The sequence below is a fragment of the Perognathus longimembris genome, chromosome 3 (assembly GCF_023159225.1).
Source record: "Perognathus longimembris pacificus isolate PPM17 chromosome 3, ASM2315922v1, whole genome shotgun sequence".
Lineage (NCBI taxonomy): Eukaryota > Metazoa > Chordata > Mammalia > Rodentia > Heteromyidae > Perognathus > Perognathus longimembris.
The window spans coordinates 48,924,231-48,938,836 of record NC_063163.1 but is presented as its reverse complement, the minus strand read 5'-3'; the positions used below and the strand labels follow the sequence as shown (position 1 = coordinate 48,938,836).

At 41.0% G+C, this 14,606-nt stretch overlaps 1 protein-coding gene across 1 annotated transcript in view; it reads left to right on the top strand.

Annotated features, from left to right (window-relative positions):
• Positions 1–14,010, top strand: part of LOC125347600 (ferritin heavy chain-like) — an 89,482-nt gene extending 75,472 nt beyond the window's left edge. Inside the window, exons 2-3 of the mRNA XM_048340598.1 lie at positions 6,607–7,063; positions 13,719–14,010. Of these exons, the coding sequence (XP_048196555.1) occupies positions 6,607–7,063; positions 13,719–14,002 (741 nt within the window). The 3' untranslated portion in view covers positions 14,003–14,010. The remainder of the gene's footprint in view (positions 1–6,606; positions 7,064–13,718) is intronic.
• The last annotated feature ends 596 nt before the right edge of the window (positions 14,011–14,606 follow it).

Sequence of the window (14,606 nt, the reverse complement as noted above, 5' to 3'; positions counted from 1 at the left end):
CCAGGCTGGAAGGCCACGGACAGGCGGTTCCAGCTCCGGAGTCTGGGCTGCACACGTGCGGGGCGGGGGGTGGGGGGGGGGTGGGGGGATGGGGGTGGGGTCCCAGCTCCTGAGTCTGGGCCCTGATCCTGCACACGTGGTGGGTTGGCTGGCAGTTTCGGCTCCGGAGTCTGGGCTGCGACCAAGGCCAGTCGGTTCACTTTTTTTTCACTTTTTACTTCCCCAATAAATCTGTCTTTTTGTCATCTTGTAGTGGAGACTGTGTGGTGGACTCTTGGGGGAACCAGGAATCCCCTCCCTTGGGGGGGGACCCCGTTTCATTGTAGCGAACCCCCACTCTACTTCAATACCCTCACAAAACCAATAGTCCAATTAATAAATGGGCTAATGAGCTAAACAGTCTTCTCAGAAGTAAAAATGGCCAATAGACACATAACGAAATGCTTAACACTCCTGGCCATAAAGGAAACACAAATCAGAACAACATTGAAATGCCACCTCATCCCAGTTAGAATGGCCAATATCAAGAAAACAAATACTAACAGATGCTGAAGAACAGTCAGCCAAAAGGGAAGATCCTTAAGACACTGTTGGAGGGAATGCAAACTTGTACAACCACTCTGCAAAGCAGTGTGGTGTTTCCTCAAAACATATTAAATAAAATTACCCTATAATTTAGCAATTCCACTCCTGGACATTTACCCAAAAGTTGACAAACCAGGATATACTAAAGCCACCAGCACAGTCCTGTTCATTGCAGCACTATTCACCATAGCCAAGGTATGGAATCAGCCCAGATGCCCCTCAGTGGATGAATAGATCAAGAAAATGTGTCACAAAATGAAATTTTACTTTGTGCTTTAGAGTGAATGATACTGTGAAGTAAGTCTGGCCCAGAGAGACAGAGTATTCTTGTTTTCCCTTCTATGTGAAAGCTAGCTTTATCTTATAAACTTATAAGTAAACACACTGGATGGCATGCAAGTATATACAAATACATTAACTGGAATGCAATAGATTCAAGGGAGATCTCAAATAGTGTAATTCATTATAAAGGCAAAAGCAAAGTTCAGAAAAGTAAAACACTAAGAAACAGTACTCAAAAAGTATAGAATCGGGGTCAAAAGGAAAAGAATAGATTAATGAAGAAGAATGAGAGTGGAGAATTCAATATATGTCCTTCAAAATGAAGAAGAGTGAGGGAAAGGGTAGGCAGGTGAGGAATGGGTAATAACTATGAAAGGGGTGACATTGATCACTACATATTTTAACCATAGCAGCTGTGTCAAATGGCAACTTCTTTGTATGACTACTTAAGGATGTTAGGTCCTCTCCCTGAGGGCTACATGCAGATGCCCCCACCTCATTAAGTCTCCACCCAGTTACCTGGGTAACCTGCAGACCTGGAGGCAGTTACCTCCCCTCTCCCTGAGGTCACATCCTAATCCACCTGGCCACACCCCTTGCCCCTGCCCTAAATAAAGCAGGGCTGGGTGGGGGTCTCTCTCTCTCTCTCTCCCTTCTTTCCGGCCATGGATCATCTTGACCACAGGCCAGCAGTTCGGTAATAAACGTTCTCTCCTGCCTGAATACTGTGTGGCGTTCTCCTTTACCGGCTACCTACTTTAAAAAACCTAACAAAGGATAATAATGAAAAGGAAAAAAAATTGATGTAGGTTTTCTATACAAAAGAATGACACAGATACATCACATCAATTATGCTGATTTGCTAAAACATGCTTGTCATTTATGGTCTATGTATAACCCTAAACAAATCAGAATAAACCTGTTTTAAGTCATACCTACAGGATGTATTCCTGTGAGAGTTCTCAGACACAATTTAGACAAAGTCTGGGAGGCAAATAAAATGGACCTTGCCTTCATAAAGTTTAGATATTAACTATTTAATCTTTAACTCAAATTAAGAATTAGATATCTCAGTGCATTTTTACTGTGTCATTTTCAAACTTTATAATCTATATTTGTATTTTCAAAAATGTGAAGGTCTTATAAGACAAGAGGTTGTGTAGAAACACACTCAAACCTTAACCTTAAATCTTTATTCCATAAGTTTTCAAATATTCTCATAATAAAAGCAATATTCACAGCAATGTAAATTTAAAACACTTCTGGGAAATATAATTATTTAAATTCTAAGACTTGGAATGGGATTTAGATATGAGATCTTCACTTAGAAATACTTTGTATATTTAATGTGATAAGAAAAAGTTTTCATGTGCATATGTCAAAAATGTAAGGTGTTTCTAAAATAAAAGTTATGCAGTGGAGTTTGCATTCACAATCAATATGCTCCTTCTCAACCCATTTGGCCATGTTTCAGTTGAAGTGTGTAAATCTAATCTGACTTTGATCTAGAAAATTCTGACTTTGAGATTTAGAATGTAACTCAACCAGATTGTTTGGCTCTTTATCCTTTAAGTCCGTTTCAATTCTTTTCAGAAACTCCTTATTGATTGAAGAACTAGATGAATTCTGACAAAAAGTTTACAAACTTGGCTGTAAGAGATCTTCCTCACAGGAAGGGTGAATGCAGACATAGGTCTAGGTAGATATTATACAGAAAATGATCCATCCAACTTGTGGGCAGCGATAAGAGGGGAAAACTGGGAGAGAGCAAAGGAAAGAGTGACATTGTCTAAAAAGGAATGTACTCATTGCCTGACTTAAGAAATGGCAATCCCTCTCTAAGCACCTTAATACTAACATTAAAATTATCCTTAAAAATAAAAAGAGCCCTCCTTCATGACATGCAAGACAAATAAGGTTTAAAAGCATGCATATATTTGTTTATTTTATGACAAAAATCCTTTAAAATATAAAGCACAGTTAATATTGATTTTAGCCAAAGTTAAAAGTTTCTTGTTCACTTTCAGTTATTGGTTAATATTGATGGTTAAAAATCATATGTTAATTTTCACACTCTTAATTCAAGGAAAATGAATAATGGTCGAGGTCTCATTTACAAGAATATTTGTTGGCATTAGGACTTAAGGGTCTCTACACACTTAGGACTAAAAATATTTTAAGAAACTTCCCAGTGTAACTTTCTTGAGAACAGAATTAATGGAAATCCAATAATGCAAAATGACTGTATACCCTAGAAACACAAGATTAAAAAATGAAAAACTCTTCATGTAATTGCTTGTCTAATACTTTTATTCACTCCCTTTCTCCAAGAGTTTATGGTCCTTTCCTAATTTGAAGTAGTTAATTTCCCCTGATACTCTTGAATGTAATGAGTTGTTAACTTAGAAACTGATAGTTGTAAACTACTCAGCTTTGTTCTTTTAAATTGAATCATTGCTACTTTCAGTCCATTTGATACATTTTTTAAAAATTTCTATTCATAAAAGTGATTTTATTTCTTGTAAGTGGTACCAGTGTCATGGAATGGCTTCTAATAACTTATTATCCTTCCAACTACATCCCTCCAGGTTTTCTACATTGTCAAAACTGGGAACATGTATTTTTGTATGATTGCATAAGAGAAACAGTAACTCGTCACATATATTTCCTAAGTGTATAAAACTTAGATTAATAATGAGAAATAGATATAGTTGTTTGAGTTTTTACTGTTAGGTCTTCCTGGGAGAACAGTCCCTTCCTCTCTTCCTCTTCATGGAAGCCAGCATGTAGCCTTTCCAGAAATCACCTGCTTGAAACCAGTAACACCTGACTGCCAATCACCTGACTTGGGCTCTTTGGTATATTCTGGAATCTATGATTTGATCATGTTTCCTATGTTCTCATAAATTGTATCTCTTAGGTCTGAAAATTATTTCAGCTTTTCTGATATTAAACCTTTCTTCAAGCATCTTCTAGACTATGCATCAATCCATCTGAGCAGAGTTACTGTCTTGAGCACACCTAAATCTGAAAAGGGTTGATAACTTAGATCTTGTTTGAGATCCTGTACCTACCATGCTCATAGTAGTATTTACATGGATAATCTTGTGAATGGCAGAGTGCATTTCTTTCTTCTGATACAGAAGAGACTCAGGAAGTGAAGAGATAGGAAGTGAAGACATAGGAAGAACAGGGGAAGAAAGCAGTAGTGAAAAATAGGAAGGGGTATTTGGTTGTGGCTAGCACACTAATGTCTGGGGGAAAGGACATTGCCATGGAAGATTTACACTTCGGGGAATATTTCAAGATACTCTGATCTCTTTTCAAATTATAATTGTATTCCTGTATTCCTCTTCTCTCCTAATTCCTACCCTGTTTTTTTTTTTTGTTTTTTTTTGTTTTTTTGGCCAGTCCTGGGGCTTGGACTCAGGGCCTGAGCACTGTCCCTGATTCTTTTTGCTCAAGGCTAGCTAGCACTCTGCCACTTGAGCCACAGCGCCACTTCTGGCCATTTTCTGTATATGTGGTGCTGTGGTGCTGGGGAATCGAACCCAGGGCCTCATGTATATGAGGCAGGCACTCTTGCCACTAGGCCATATCCCCAGCCCCTAATTCCTACCCTGTCATCCATATTTAGGTTTTCATGTTGTGAAGAATCCACTTGACATGGGGACAGTATTTCCCACAGTGGGGAATCACATCACCTATCAAAAAAATATTGCTGGTGGAAACCCTTGGTGCCTAAAAGAAGCAAACACTAATCTGTTATTGAGGATCATTCTGCACATAATCAAGCCCAAGGGACAGAATTACTAAACTGATTGTTACAGCACTTACTAGCGGTGCTATTCTGACAAATAAAGATTTTATATTGACTTGGTCCCAACTTCTGTAAGACTGTTTCTTATTGAGAAAGGGTTAATTATAACTATAGTTTCATAAAAACATAGTGACATTTAAATAAGTTTATGATAAGGAGCTTTGCATTTGACATTTGGCAGAGAGTAAATATTCAATGAATTCTAGCTTTTGGTATAGGCAACAATATTTGGAACAGAAAAGAAAGATATGGAGCCTTATTCCGATCTAAATGTCACTTTAATCGACTTTGTCTTAGGAGAATTTAAACCAAGTAAACATTTTTCCTTGAATATGTGATCTGTGATTAAAAGATCTGAGATTCCTTCTTTTCCTATTATTCCATTGACATAATTGCAGAACTGGGTGAACAGAAAGTCAGGAAAAAATGCTGACTTTACTTACATTATTCAATATTTCCTTTAACTTTTTGTCTTTGAAACATATAGTATCTTTTAATATCTTTGTTTACTCATGCTCTTACATGTGTACTCTTTTGATCAGTGTAAGTTTTGTATTCCTGCTTATTTGAAAAGCTATTGATTTCTTTTTTTTTTTTTTTTGGCCAGTCCTGGGCCTTGGACTCAGGGCCTGAGCACTGTCCCTGGCTTCTTCCCGCTCAAGGCTAGCACTCTGCCACTTGAGCCACAGCGCCGCTTCTGGCCGTTTTCTGCATATGTGGTGCTGGGGAATCGAACCTAGGGCCTCGTGTATCCGAGGCAGGCACTCTTGCCACTAGGCTATATCCCCAGCCCCTGAAAAGCTATTGATTTCTGATTTGATGCCAGACTGGGAATTTTTACCATACTGAATCTTGAATAGATAGTACGTACTCCTTTAAACATTCCTGAGCTTGGCCTGAAATAACTTACATAGTAAGTTGTTGTTGCTTGAGATTTCAGGGACTTATCCTCAAAAATCATTGCCCAGAGTGGTGTCAATTTGAGGCAATGAGAGTCTGGTATGTATTTTTCTTTCTCTACTCTTACACAGCTGTAAGTCAAACTTCAAACTCATTGTCTCCTTTGAAGAATACTTTTCAATGTCCTCTTATTACTTATAAAATAAGCTATAGTTTATTTCTACCATTTCCAAAGACAATATACATTATTGCCAGAATTCTTTTTGGTTAAATTAGAGGGCTGCAAACTGTTCCATAAAGAGACACAATGAAATGTTTAGGTTATGTACATACACCAGTTGTTGCAATAATTATTTATCAGTGATATACAGTGTAAAAATATACATAAAGAATACATTGATTAATTAAAGTAGCTTTGTCTTAATAAAATTTTAATCATGAAAAACAAGCTATGAGTTTGAATTGGGGCCAGAGGCTGTGGATAATTTGTTGATCTGTAATTGAAAGAATTTTTAAAATTTTCTTAGGAATGTTATTTCAATGGCTAACATTGTCCAAAAGGAAATGTACTCTTTACCTGACTTACATAACTGTAGTCCCTCTGTGCAACCCCTTTATAATAACAAAGATAAATTTTTAAAAGAATATTATTTTTGTAGAAGCATAATTCTTCAAACTATAGCTTAATTATAATAAGCTAAAATGCATAAAGAAACCTTACATTCATCCCATCAGAAGGTTCCAGAATTTATATTTTGATCTTCAAATGTTCCACTAACTTTATCAGAAGTTGAGACACATGAATAGTTGCCAGAGCCACTGGTAAGAAACGTAGGTGGTCATGAGACAGAGGAGAATATAGACATGCTACCTGAAATCCAAACTGAGAATCATTCTTTCTCTGTATCAACCATGACAATGTGAGAGAACTCTTGGTACTCTGTGTATTTCCTGTGAATCTCTGTTAGTAAACTCTGATTGAGAATCCTGGAGAGAATTATGTTCCCATAAAGTTCTAGACTAGGTTCCTCGCCGAGAGTCGCTGCGGTTTCCTGCTTCAACAGTGCTTGAACGGAACCCGGCGCTCGACCCCCATCCCGGCCGCCCGCTTGGAGCCACCAACCTCCCACCACCTCTCTCTCTCTCCACCGCGCCCTCGGACCGCCCCGGGGCCTCCGCCACCGCTCCTTCACCGTGCCGCCGCCATGACGACCGCATCCCCCTCTCAGGTGAGCCAGAACTACCACCAGGACTTGGAGGCCGCCATCAACCGCCAGATCAACCTGGAGCTCTATGCCTCCTATGTCTACCTGTCCATGTCTTACTACTTTGACCGAGATGATGTGGCTTTGAAGAACTTTGCCAAATATTTTCTTCACCAATCTCATGAGGAAAGGGAACATGCAGAGAAACTGATGAAGCTGCAGAACCAGCGAGGTGGCCGCATCTTCCTGCAGGATATCAAGAAACCAGACTGTGAGAAAGATGGCGCCGATAGAATAGGGAGGCACCCCGACTCGCTCCAACGGCATAGTGAGCTGGGAACTCCAACACCCAACACCCCATCAAGAACCAGCAAAACCAGCAGCCAGAAGCAGTGGAGAAATGCAGGAAAACAAAAAGGAGCAAAAAAGAAGAACCGAAAACCTACACGGAGCCGGAGATTCACCAGGGCACCCTCCCCCCACCAGCCGACCCTGGCCCAAACAGGGTCAGGCTGGGAAAGGGGAACCCGGCGATCGGCAGATGGACGGGCTGCCAGGAGCGCAGAATTCATATAGCGGGAGACCCCACGGACACAAGGCAGGGTGTGGACCAAGACACACACCAGCAGCGACGAGAAGGTCGGGTTCACACCGGGTTCGGACAAGGGAACCCAGTGCGGCAGAAATCGGGAACCAAGGAAGCCACCATGACACTTAGCCAACCCCTGGAGGGCCAACGGCTGCGCGGGACACACACACAAAGCAGCAAAAGTGAGTGCCCTCCCTCCCCCTCCCCCACCCCTGAGGGAACAAAGAACCCCCAAATCAGGCGGGGAAGCTCCCATCAGGCGCTGGGAAGTCAGTTTAGCAGGGGAAGGGCCCAGCAGCACCAACACCCCACAGGTTCCTGAACTGGCTGAACCAGCCCCGCCCCCTTCCCAACAGGGGCCGGGAGACAGCCGGTTGTGCAAACCCCACCCGAGGTGCCTGGACCTCGCAGACTCTTACAACTAAAACCACAGGCACTGGTGGGCAATACCAGCCCAGCAGGGTCACCTGGGAGTGATCACGTCTCCCTCTTGCAGCGGAGGCGAGGTCTGAGGGTGCCAACCCACACCCGGACAGTCGATCCCACTGGACCCCACACATACCGCTCCCCCCCAATGGACTCGTGGGAGGGTGCAAACACAACCCACCAACCCAGGACTTGCTCTGGGAGGCATATCCCGCCGAAGTGCCTGTTGCAGTGGACACACAGCGCACAGGAGGGCGGGGCCCCCGGCAACAGCGCCCGCTCTGGTAGGCGTACCCTGCACTGGTGGGCGGGGACACAGCGACAGCACCTGCTGCCGTAGACACATCTACACAGGAGGGAGGGAAGAGCTACAAACCAAACCTGAGAAGCCATCCAGATCTCCAGATGCGCAAATCACAAAGAAACATAACTCAGTTCATCAAAGGGCAAGCCAACTCGCCAGCTCCAAAAAGCAGCACGACTGAAGAGGAGATGGAGACTAAAAAAGCAAATGAGGCCATGTTAACAGGAATGATTGAAAGCGTCAGAAATGAAATCAGAAAACAATTCCAGGAATTTAGAGCGGAAATCTGGAAGGACACCCAGGAAGCCAAGAAAGAAATGGAAGCAAAACTGGATACAATGCAAGCCTGCTTTAAAGAAATGGAAGCAAAAATGGATACAATGCAAGCTGCCTTTAAAGAAAATCTCCACATCCTGAGAATTGAAATGCATGAAAAAATAGATTTAAAACTCTTTAAAGGAAGAAATCTCCACGATCAGAGCTGATATGACAACCATAAATAGCTCTCTGACATCCATAAACTCCGCAATTGAAACCATAACACAAAGAGTAGACCATATAGAATCCAGAATCTCTCGCCTGGACGATGAAGCAGCTGACAACAACCAGAAAATGACCACACTCCAAGAAAAGGTGAAGCTTCAGGGAAGACTAATCCAGGAACTAATGGACAAAGACAAGAGATATAATCTGCGCATAATTGGAATAGAAGAAGGAGCCGAATACCAGAGCAGAGGGCTTAATCATGTTCTCAATAAAGTTATTGCAGAAAACTTCCCCAATCTCACAGGGGACCCCATCCAGGTAACCGAAGCCTATAGGACACCTGGCAGGCCAGACCCCAGGAAAGCCACCCCAAGGCACATAATATTCAAGACTACAGACCTCAAGACTAAAGAGCAAATTCTGAATTCAGCCAAAGCGAAGAAGGAAACTTTTTTCAATGGGAAGAGGATTCGAATAACATCCGACTTATCCACACAAACTTACCAAGCTCGAAGTGAGTGGAAGAACACCATCCAAGTACTCCAGAATAACAATTTACAACCTCAGATCAAATATCCAGCGAAATTGGAGTTCACATTCGAAGGGAGAACCAGATCTTTCCACACCAAAGAGGAGCTAAAGGAGTATGTGAATAAAAAACCAGCCCTACAGTGAATATTAAGAGGGGATCCCCACCCAACAGAGATCGTAAAAGACACACAGACAGAATCAGAAAGAAACTTCAATAGCCAAAGTCCAGCAGAAACACAAGCTCACTAAAGACAAGAAAGAAAAAAAAAGAAGAAAAAACAGCCCACCAAGAAAATGGAAGGAGAAAAAACACCCTTATCCTTGATCTCTTTAAATATAAATGGTTTAAACTCCCCGATAAAGAGGAGCAGACTGGCAGAATGGATTCGCAAACAAAAAGTTGACATCTGCTGTCTACAAGAGACCCACCTTACAGCAAGGGACAAAAACAGGCTTCGAGTGAAAGGATGGAGCAAGATCTACCAAGCAAATGCATCCACCAAAACGGCAGGTGTAGCCATTCTGATCTCAGACAAGCTGGACTTCTCTTTAAAGTCCACTCAAAAAGACAAAGAAAGACACTACATATTAATACAAGGAAAAATCCAGAATCAAGAAATCACGGTGAGGGCTGGGGATATAGCCTAGTGGCAAGAGTGCCTGCCTCGGATACACGAGGCCCTAGGTTCGATTCCCCAGCACCACATATACAGAAAATGGCCAGAAGCGGCGCTGTGGCTCAAGTGGCAGAGTGCTAGCCTTGAGCGGGAAGAAGCCAGGGACAGTGAGTGCTCAGGCCCTGAGTCCAAGGCCCAGGACTGGCCAAAAAAAAAAAAAAAAAAAAAAAAAAAAGAAATCACGGTGATAAATGTATACTCACCAAACAAAAGAGGCCCTACATATGTCAAGCAAATTCTCAAAGAATTACAGAGCAAGATAGACGCAAACACAATCATAGTGGGTGACTTTAATACTCCTCTCTCTCCTAGAGACAGATCCAACACTCAGAGGATTAGTAAGGGAGCTGAGGACCTAAATAACACCATTTCCCAAATGGATCTAACAGACCTATATAGAACCTTTCACCCTACAGAGACCCAATACACCTTCTTTTCAGCAGCCCATGGATCATATTCCAAAATAGACCGCGTCATAGCCCACACAAAGAACCTCAGCAAATACAAAAGTATTGACGTCATCCCATGTATTATATCTGATCACAGTGGATTAAAGGTAACCCTCAACAACAAAGGATACCACAGAGCCTATACACACTCTTGGAGGCTAAACCCCACGCTGCTATCCAACACTTGGGCCACAGATCAAATTAAAGATGAAATCAACGAATTCATAAGCCACAATGACAAAGAAAACACATCACAAAGAAACCTATGGGACACAGCTAAGGCAGTACTGAGGGGCAAGATCATTGCACTCAGCACCCACATTAAAAGAATGGAAGCAGCGCAGGTGAATACCCTCACGATGAAACTAAAACAACTGGAGAAACAAGAAATGACAGAATCTAAAATGACTAGGAGGGGAGAGATAAGATTAAAGAAGAGATAAATCTGATTGAAAATAGAAAGACCATTCAACAAATAAATAAGACTAAAAGCTGGTTCTTTGAGAAAATAAACAAAATTGACAGACCCCTTGCAAGACTTACAAAAAAAAGAAGAGAAGAGACTCATATTCGTAAAATCAGGGACTCCACAGGAAAAATTACAACAAGTACACACGATATTCAAACAATCATAAGGAGCTATTTCCAAAACCTCTACTCAGCAAAAAACAATAATTTTACAGAAATGGATCAATTCTTAGAGAAGTACAAACTGCCCAAACTGAACCAAGAAGAAATAAATCAACTAAATAAACCAATAACTTACGGTGAGATACAGGAGGTAATCAAGAACCTCCCTACTAAGAAAAGCCCAGGCCCAGATGGATTCACCAACGAATTCTACAAAACCTTTAGTGAGGAGCTAATTCCAATACTCCTCAAACTCTTCCGCGAAATAGAAACGGAGGGAGAAATCCCAAACTCATTCTACGAAGCTAATATCATACTCATTCCCAAACCAGGCAAAGATCCAACAAAAAAAGAGAACTACAGACCAATATCACTAATGATCACAGATGCAAAGCTCCTCAATAAAATATTAGCTAATAGGATCCAGAAACTGATCAAGAATATCATACATCATGACCAAGTAGGCTTCATCCCTCAGTCACAAGGATGGTTCAACATCTGTAAATCAATCAACGTAATTCACCACATAAACAGAACTAAAATCAAGAATCACATTGTTATCTCAGTCGATGCCCAAAAAGCCTTTGACAAAATACAACATTCATACCTATTAAAAGCTTTGGAGAGAACAGGAATAGATGGAACATTCCTCAAAACAATAAAAGCCATATACAACAGACCAACTGCTAATATCATATTAAATGGAGAGAAACTTAAATCATTCCCCCTAAACTCAGGAACAAGACAAGGATGCCCACTCTCCCCACTTCTGTTCAACATAGTGCTGGAATCCCTAGCCATAGCAGTAAGGCAAGAGGAGGACATCAAAGGGATCCACATCGGCAAGGAAGAAATCAAGTTATCCCTATTCGCAGACGACATGATCTTATATCTGATGGACCCAAAAAACTCAGTACCCAAACTCCTACACCTAATAAACCAATTTGGCAAAGTAGCAGGATACAAAATCAACCCACAAAAGTCAGCAGCTTTTCTGTACACCAGCAATAGACAAACAGAAAAGGAAATTATGGAAACAATTCCATTTACAGTAGCCAAAAAAAGAATAAAGTACCTAGGGATCAACTTAACCAAGGACGTGACGGACCTATTCAATGAAAACTACAAAAATCTAATAAGGGAAATCAAAGAAGACACAAGGAGATGGAAAGACCTCCCATGCTCATGGGTAGGCAGAATCAATATAGTGAAAATGGCCATATTGCCCAAATTGTTATACAAATTCAATGCAATACCTATCAAAATCCCAGCCACATTCTTCACTGAAATAGAGAAACCAATCTATAAATTCATATGGAACAGCAAAAAACCTAGAATAGCCAAAGCAATTCTAGGCAAAAAAAAGCAGTGCAGGAGGTATCACAATACCTGACTTCAAGCTCTACTACAAGGCCATTATAACAAAAACAGCATGGTATTGGTATAAAAACAGATCGGAAGATCAATGGGTTAGAACTGAAGACCCAGAAATAAAACCGCACTCTTACAGCCAACTGATATTCGACAAAGGAGCTAAAGACATACAATGGAATAAACATAGCCTCTTCAACTACTGGTGCTGGGATAACTGGGCAGCCATATGCAGAAAACTCAAAGTAGACCCAAGCCTATCACCATGCACCAAGATCAACTCAAAATGGATCAAGGACCTCAACATCAGACCTGAATCCTTGAAACTACTGAAGGACAGAGTAGGAAAGACACTAGAACTTATAGGCACAGGAAGGAACTTCCTGAATAGAGTCCCAGGGGCACAACAAATAGGGGAAAGACTCGACAAATGGGACTACTACAAATTAAAAAGTTTCTGCACAGCTAAGGACATAGCCACCAAAATAGAAAGACAGCCAACGATATGGGAAAGGATATTTACCAGCACAGCAACAGACAAAGGCCTGATATCGGTCATCTACAGAGAACTCAAAAAACTAAGCCCCTCCAAGCCCAATAAACCTATTAGGAAATGGGCAAAAGAGCTAAAGAGAGACTTCACAAGAGAAGATATAAAAATGGCAAAGAAACACATGAGGAAATGCTCAACATCCCTGCTAGTAAAGGAAATGCAAATAAAAACAACCCTGAGATACCACCTCACCCCAGTTAGAATGGCCTATACTCTGAACTCAGGAAACAACAAATGCTGGAGGGGCTGTGGGGAAAGAGGAACCCTTCTCCATTGTTGGTGGGAGTGCAAATTAGTACAACCACTTTGGAGAACAGTATGGAGGTTTCTCAAAAAGCTCAATATAGACCTACCCTATGACCCAGCCATACCACTCCTAGGCATCTATCCTAAACAGCAAAATCCAAGATATCAAAAAGGCATTTGTACTTCCATGTTTATCGCGGCACAATTCACAATAGCTAAAATATGGAAACAACCCAGATGCCCCTCCACAGACGAATGGATCCAAAAAATATGGTACTTATACACAATGGAATACTACATAGCGATTAGGAATGGTGAAATACTGTTATTCGCAGGGAAATGGTCAGAACTCGAACAAATAATGTTGAGTGAGACAAGCCTAGAACACAGAAAACAAAGGGGCATGATCTCCCTGATATATGACTGTTAACAAAGGGAGACGGAGAGAGAGTAGAGACCAAGTCTGTGAATACTGTATATGTTCTTGATACATTGTATATTGCATATATGTCAACCTGACCTAGACAAGGAATAGAAAAACAGGTCGTAAGATATCATAAGAAATGGACACACTGCCCTACTATGTAACTGCACCCTCTTTGCACAACACCTTGTAAAATAATTTATGTCCAACTAATAAAAAAAAAAAAAAAAAAGAAACCAGACCGTGATGACTGGGAAAAAGGGCTGAATGCAATGGAGTGTGCATTGCACTTGAAAAAAAGTGTGAATCAGTCACTACTGGAACTACACAAACTGGCCACTGACAAAAATGAGCCCCATTTGTGTGACTTCATGGAGACTCATTACCTGAACGAGCAGGTGAAATCCATCAAGGAATTGGGTGACCACATCACGAACTTGCGCAAGATGGGAGCCCCTGAATCTGGCATGGCGGAGTATCTCTTTGACAAGCACACTCTGGGAGACAGTAACAATGACAGCTAAGCCTCAGGCCGAAGTGACTTCCCCTCACCAAGGCAGTGCATGCATGCTGGGGTTACCATTACCTTTTCTATAAGTTGTACCAGAGCATCCTAAGTTCTTTTAATTTGTACCATTCCTTCAAATAAAGAAATTTGGTTCCTAAAAAGAAAAAAAAAAGTTCTAGACTAAGCTGGCAGCCTACATAAGGCCACATATGGAAACCTATTAGCAGACTTTTCTAATGAAAAAGTATTTTAATGTTTTTCCTCTTTCTTATATCCTGTTTCCCAGTGTAGAAAGCTTGTAGGATTTTGGAATTCATTTTGTACAGTAATTCTTCTACCACTAATAGAAACAGTATCGTTAGAAAGATGCTTTGTTGGTCTGTAATGTAATAAACTTATTTGTAAAACTAGAGTCACAATGGGTGACCTCTAAGATTCTACCCTGCACTTTGCTTCTAGTGGTACCTACAAAGTCTTTTTTTTTTTTATGTGAATGTAATTTTCACAGAGCTCCATTCTAAACAAGAGACAATGATTTTTTTCCCTTTGATGTTACTGCATTTAGAAAGTCTCTCTCATCAAAAACAAGATACTTTCACCTTTAGATATAAGAAAACATG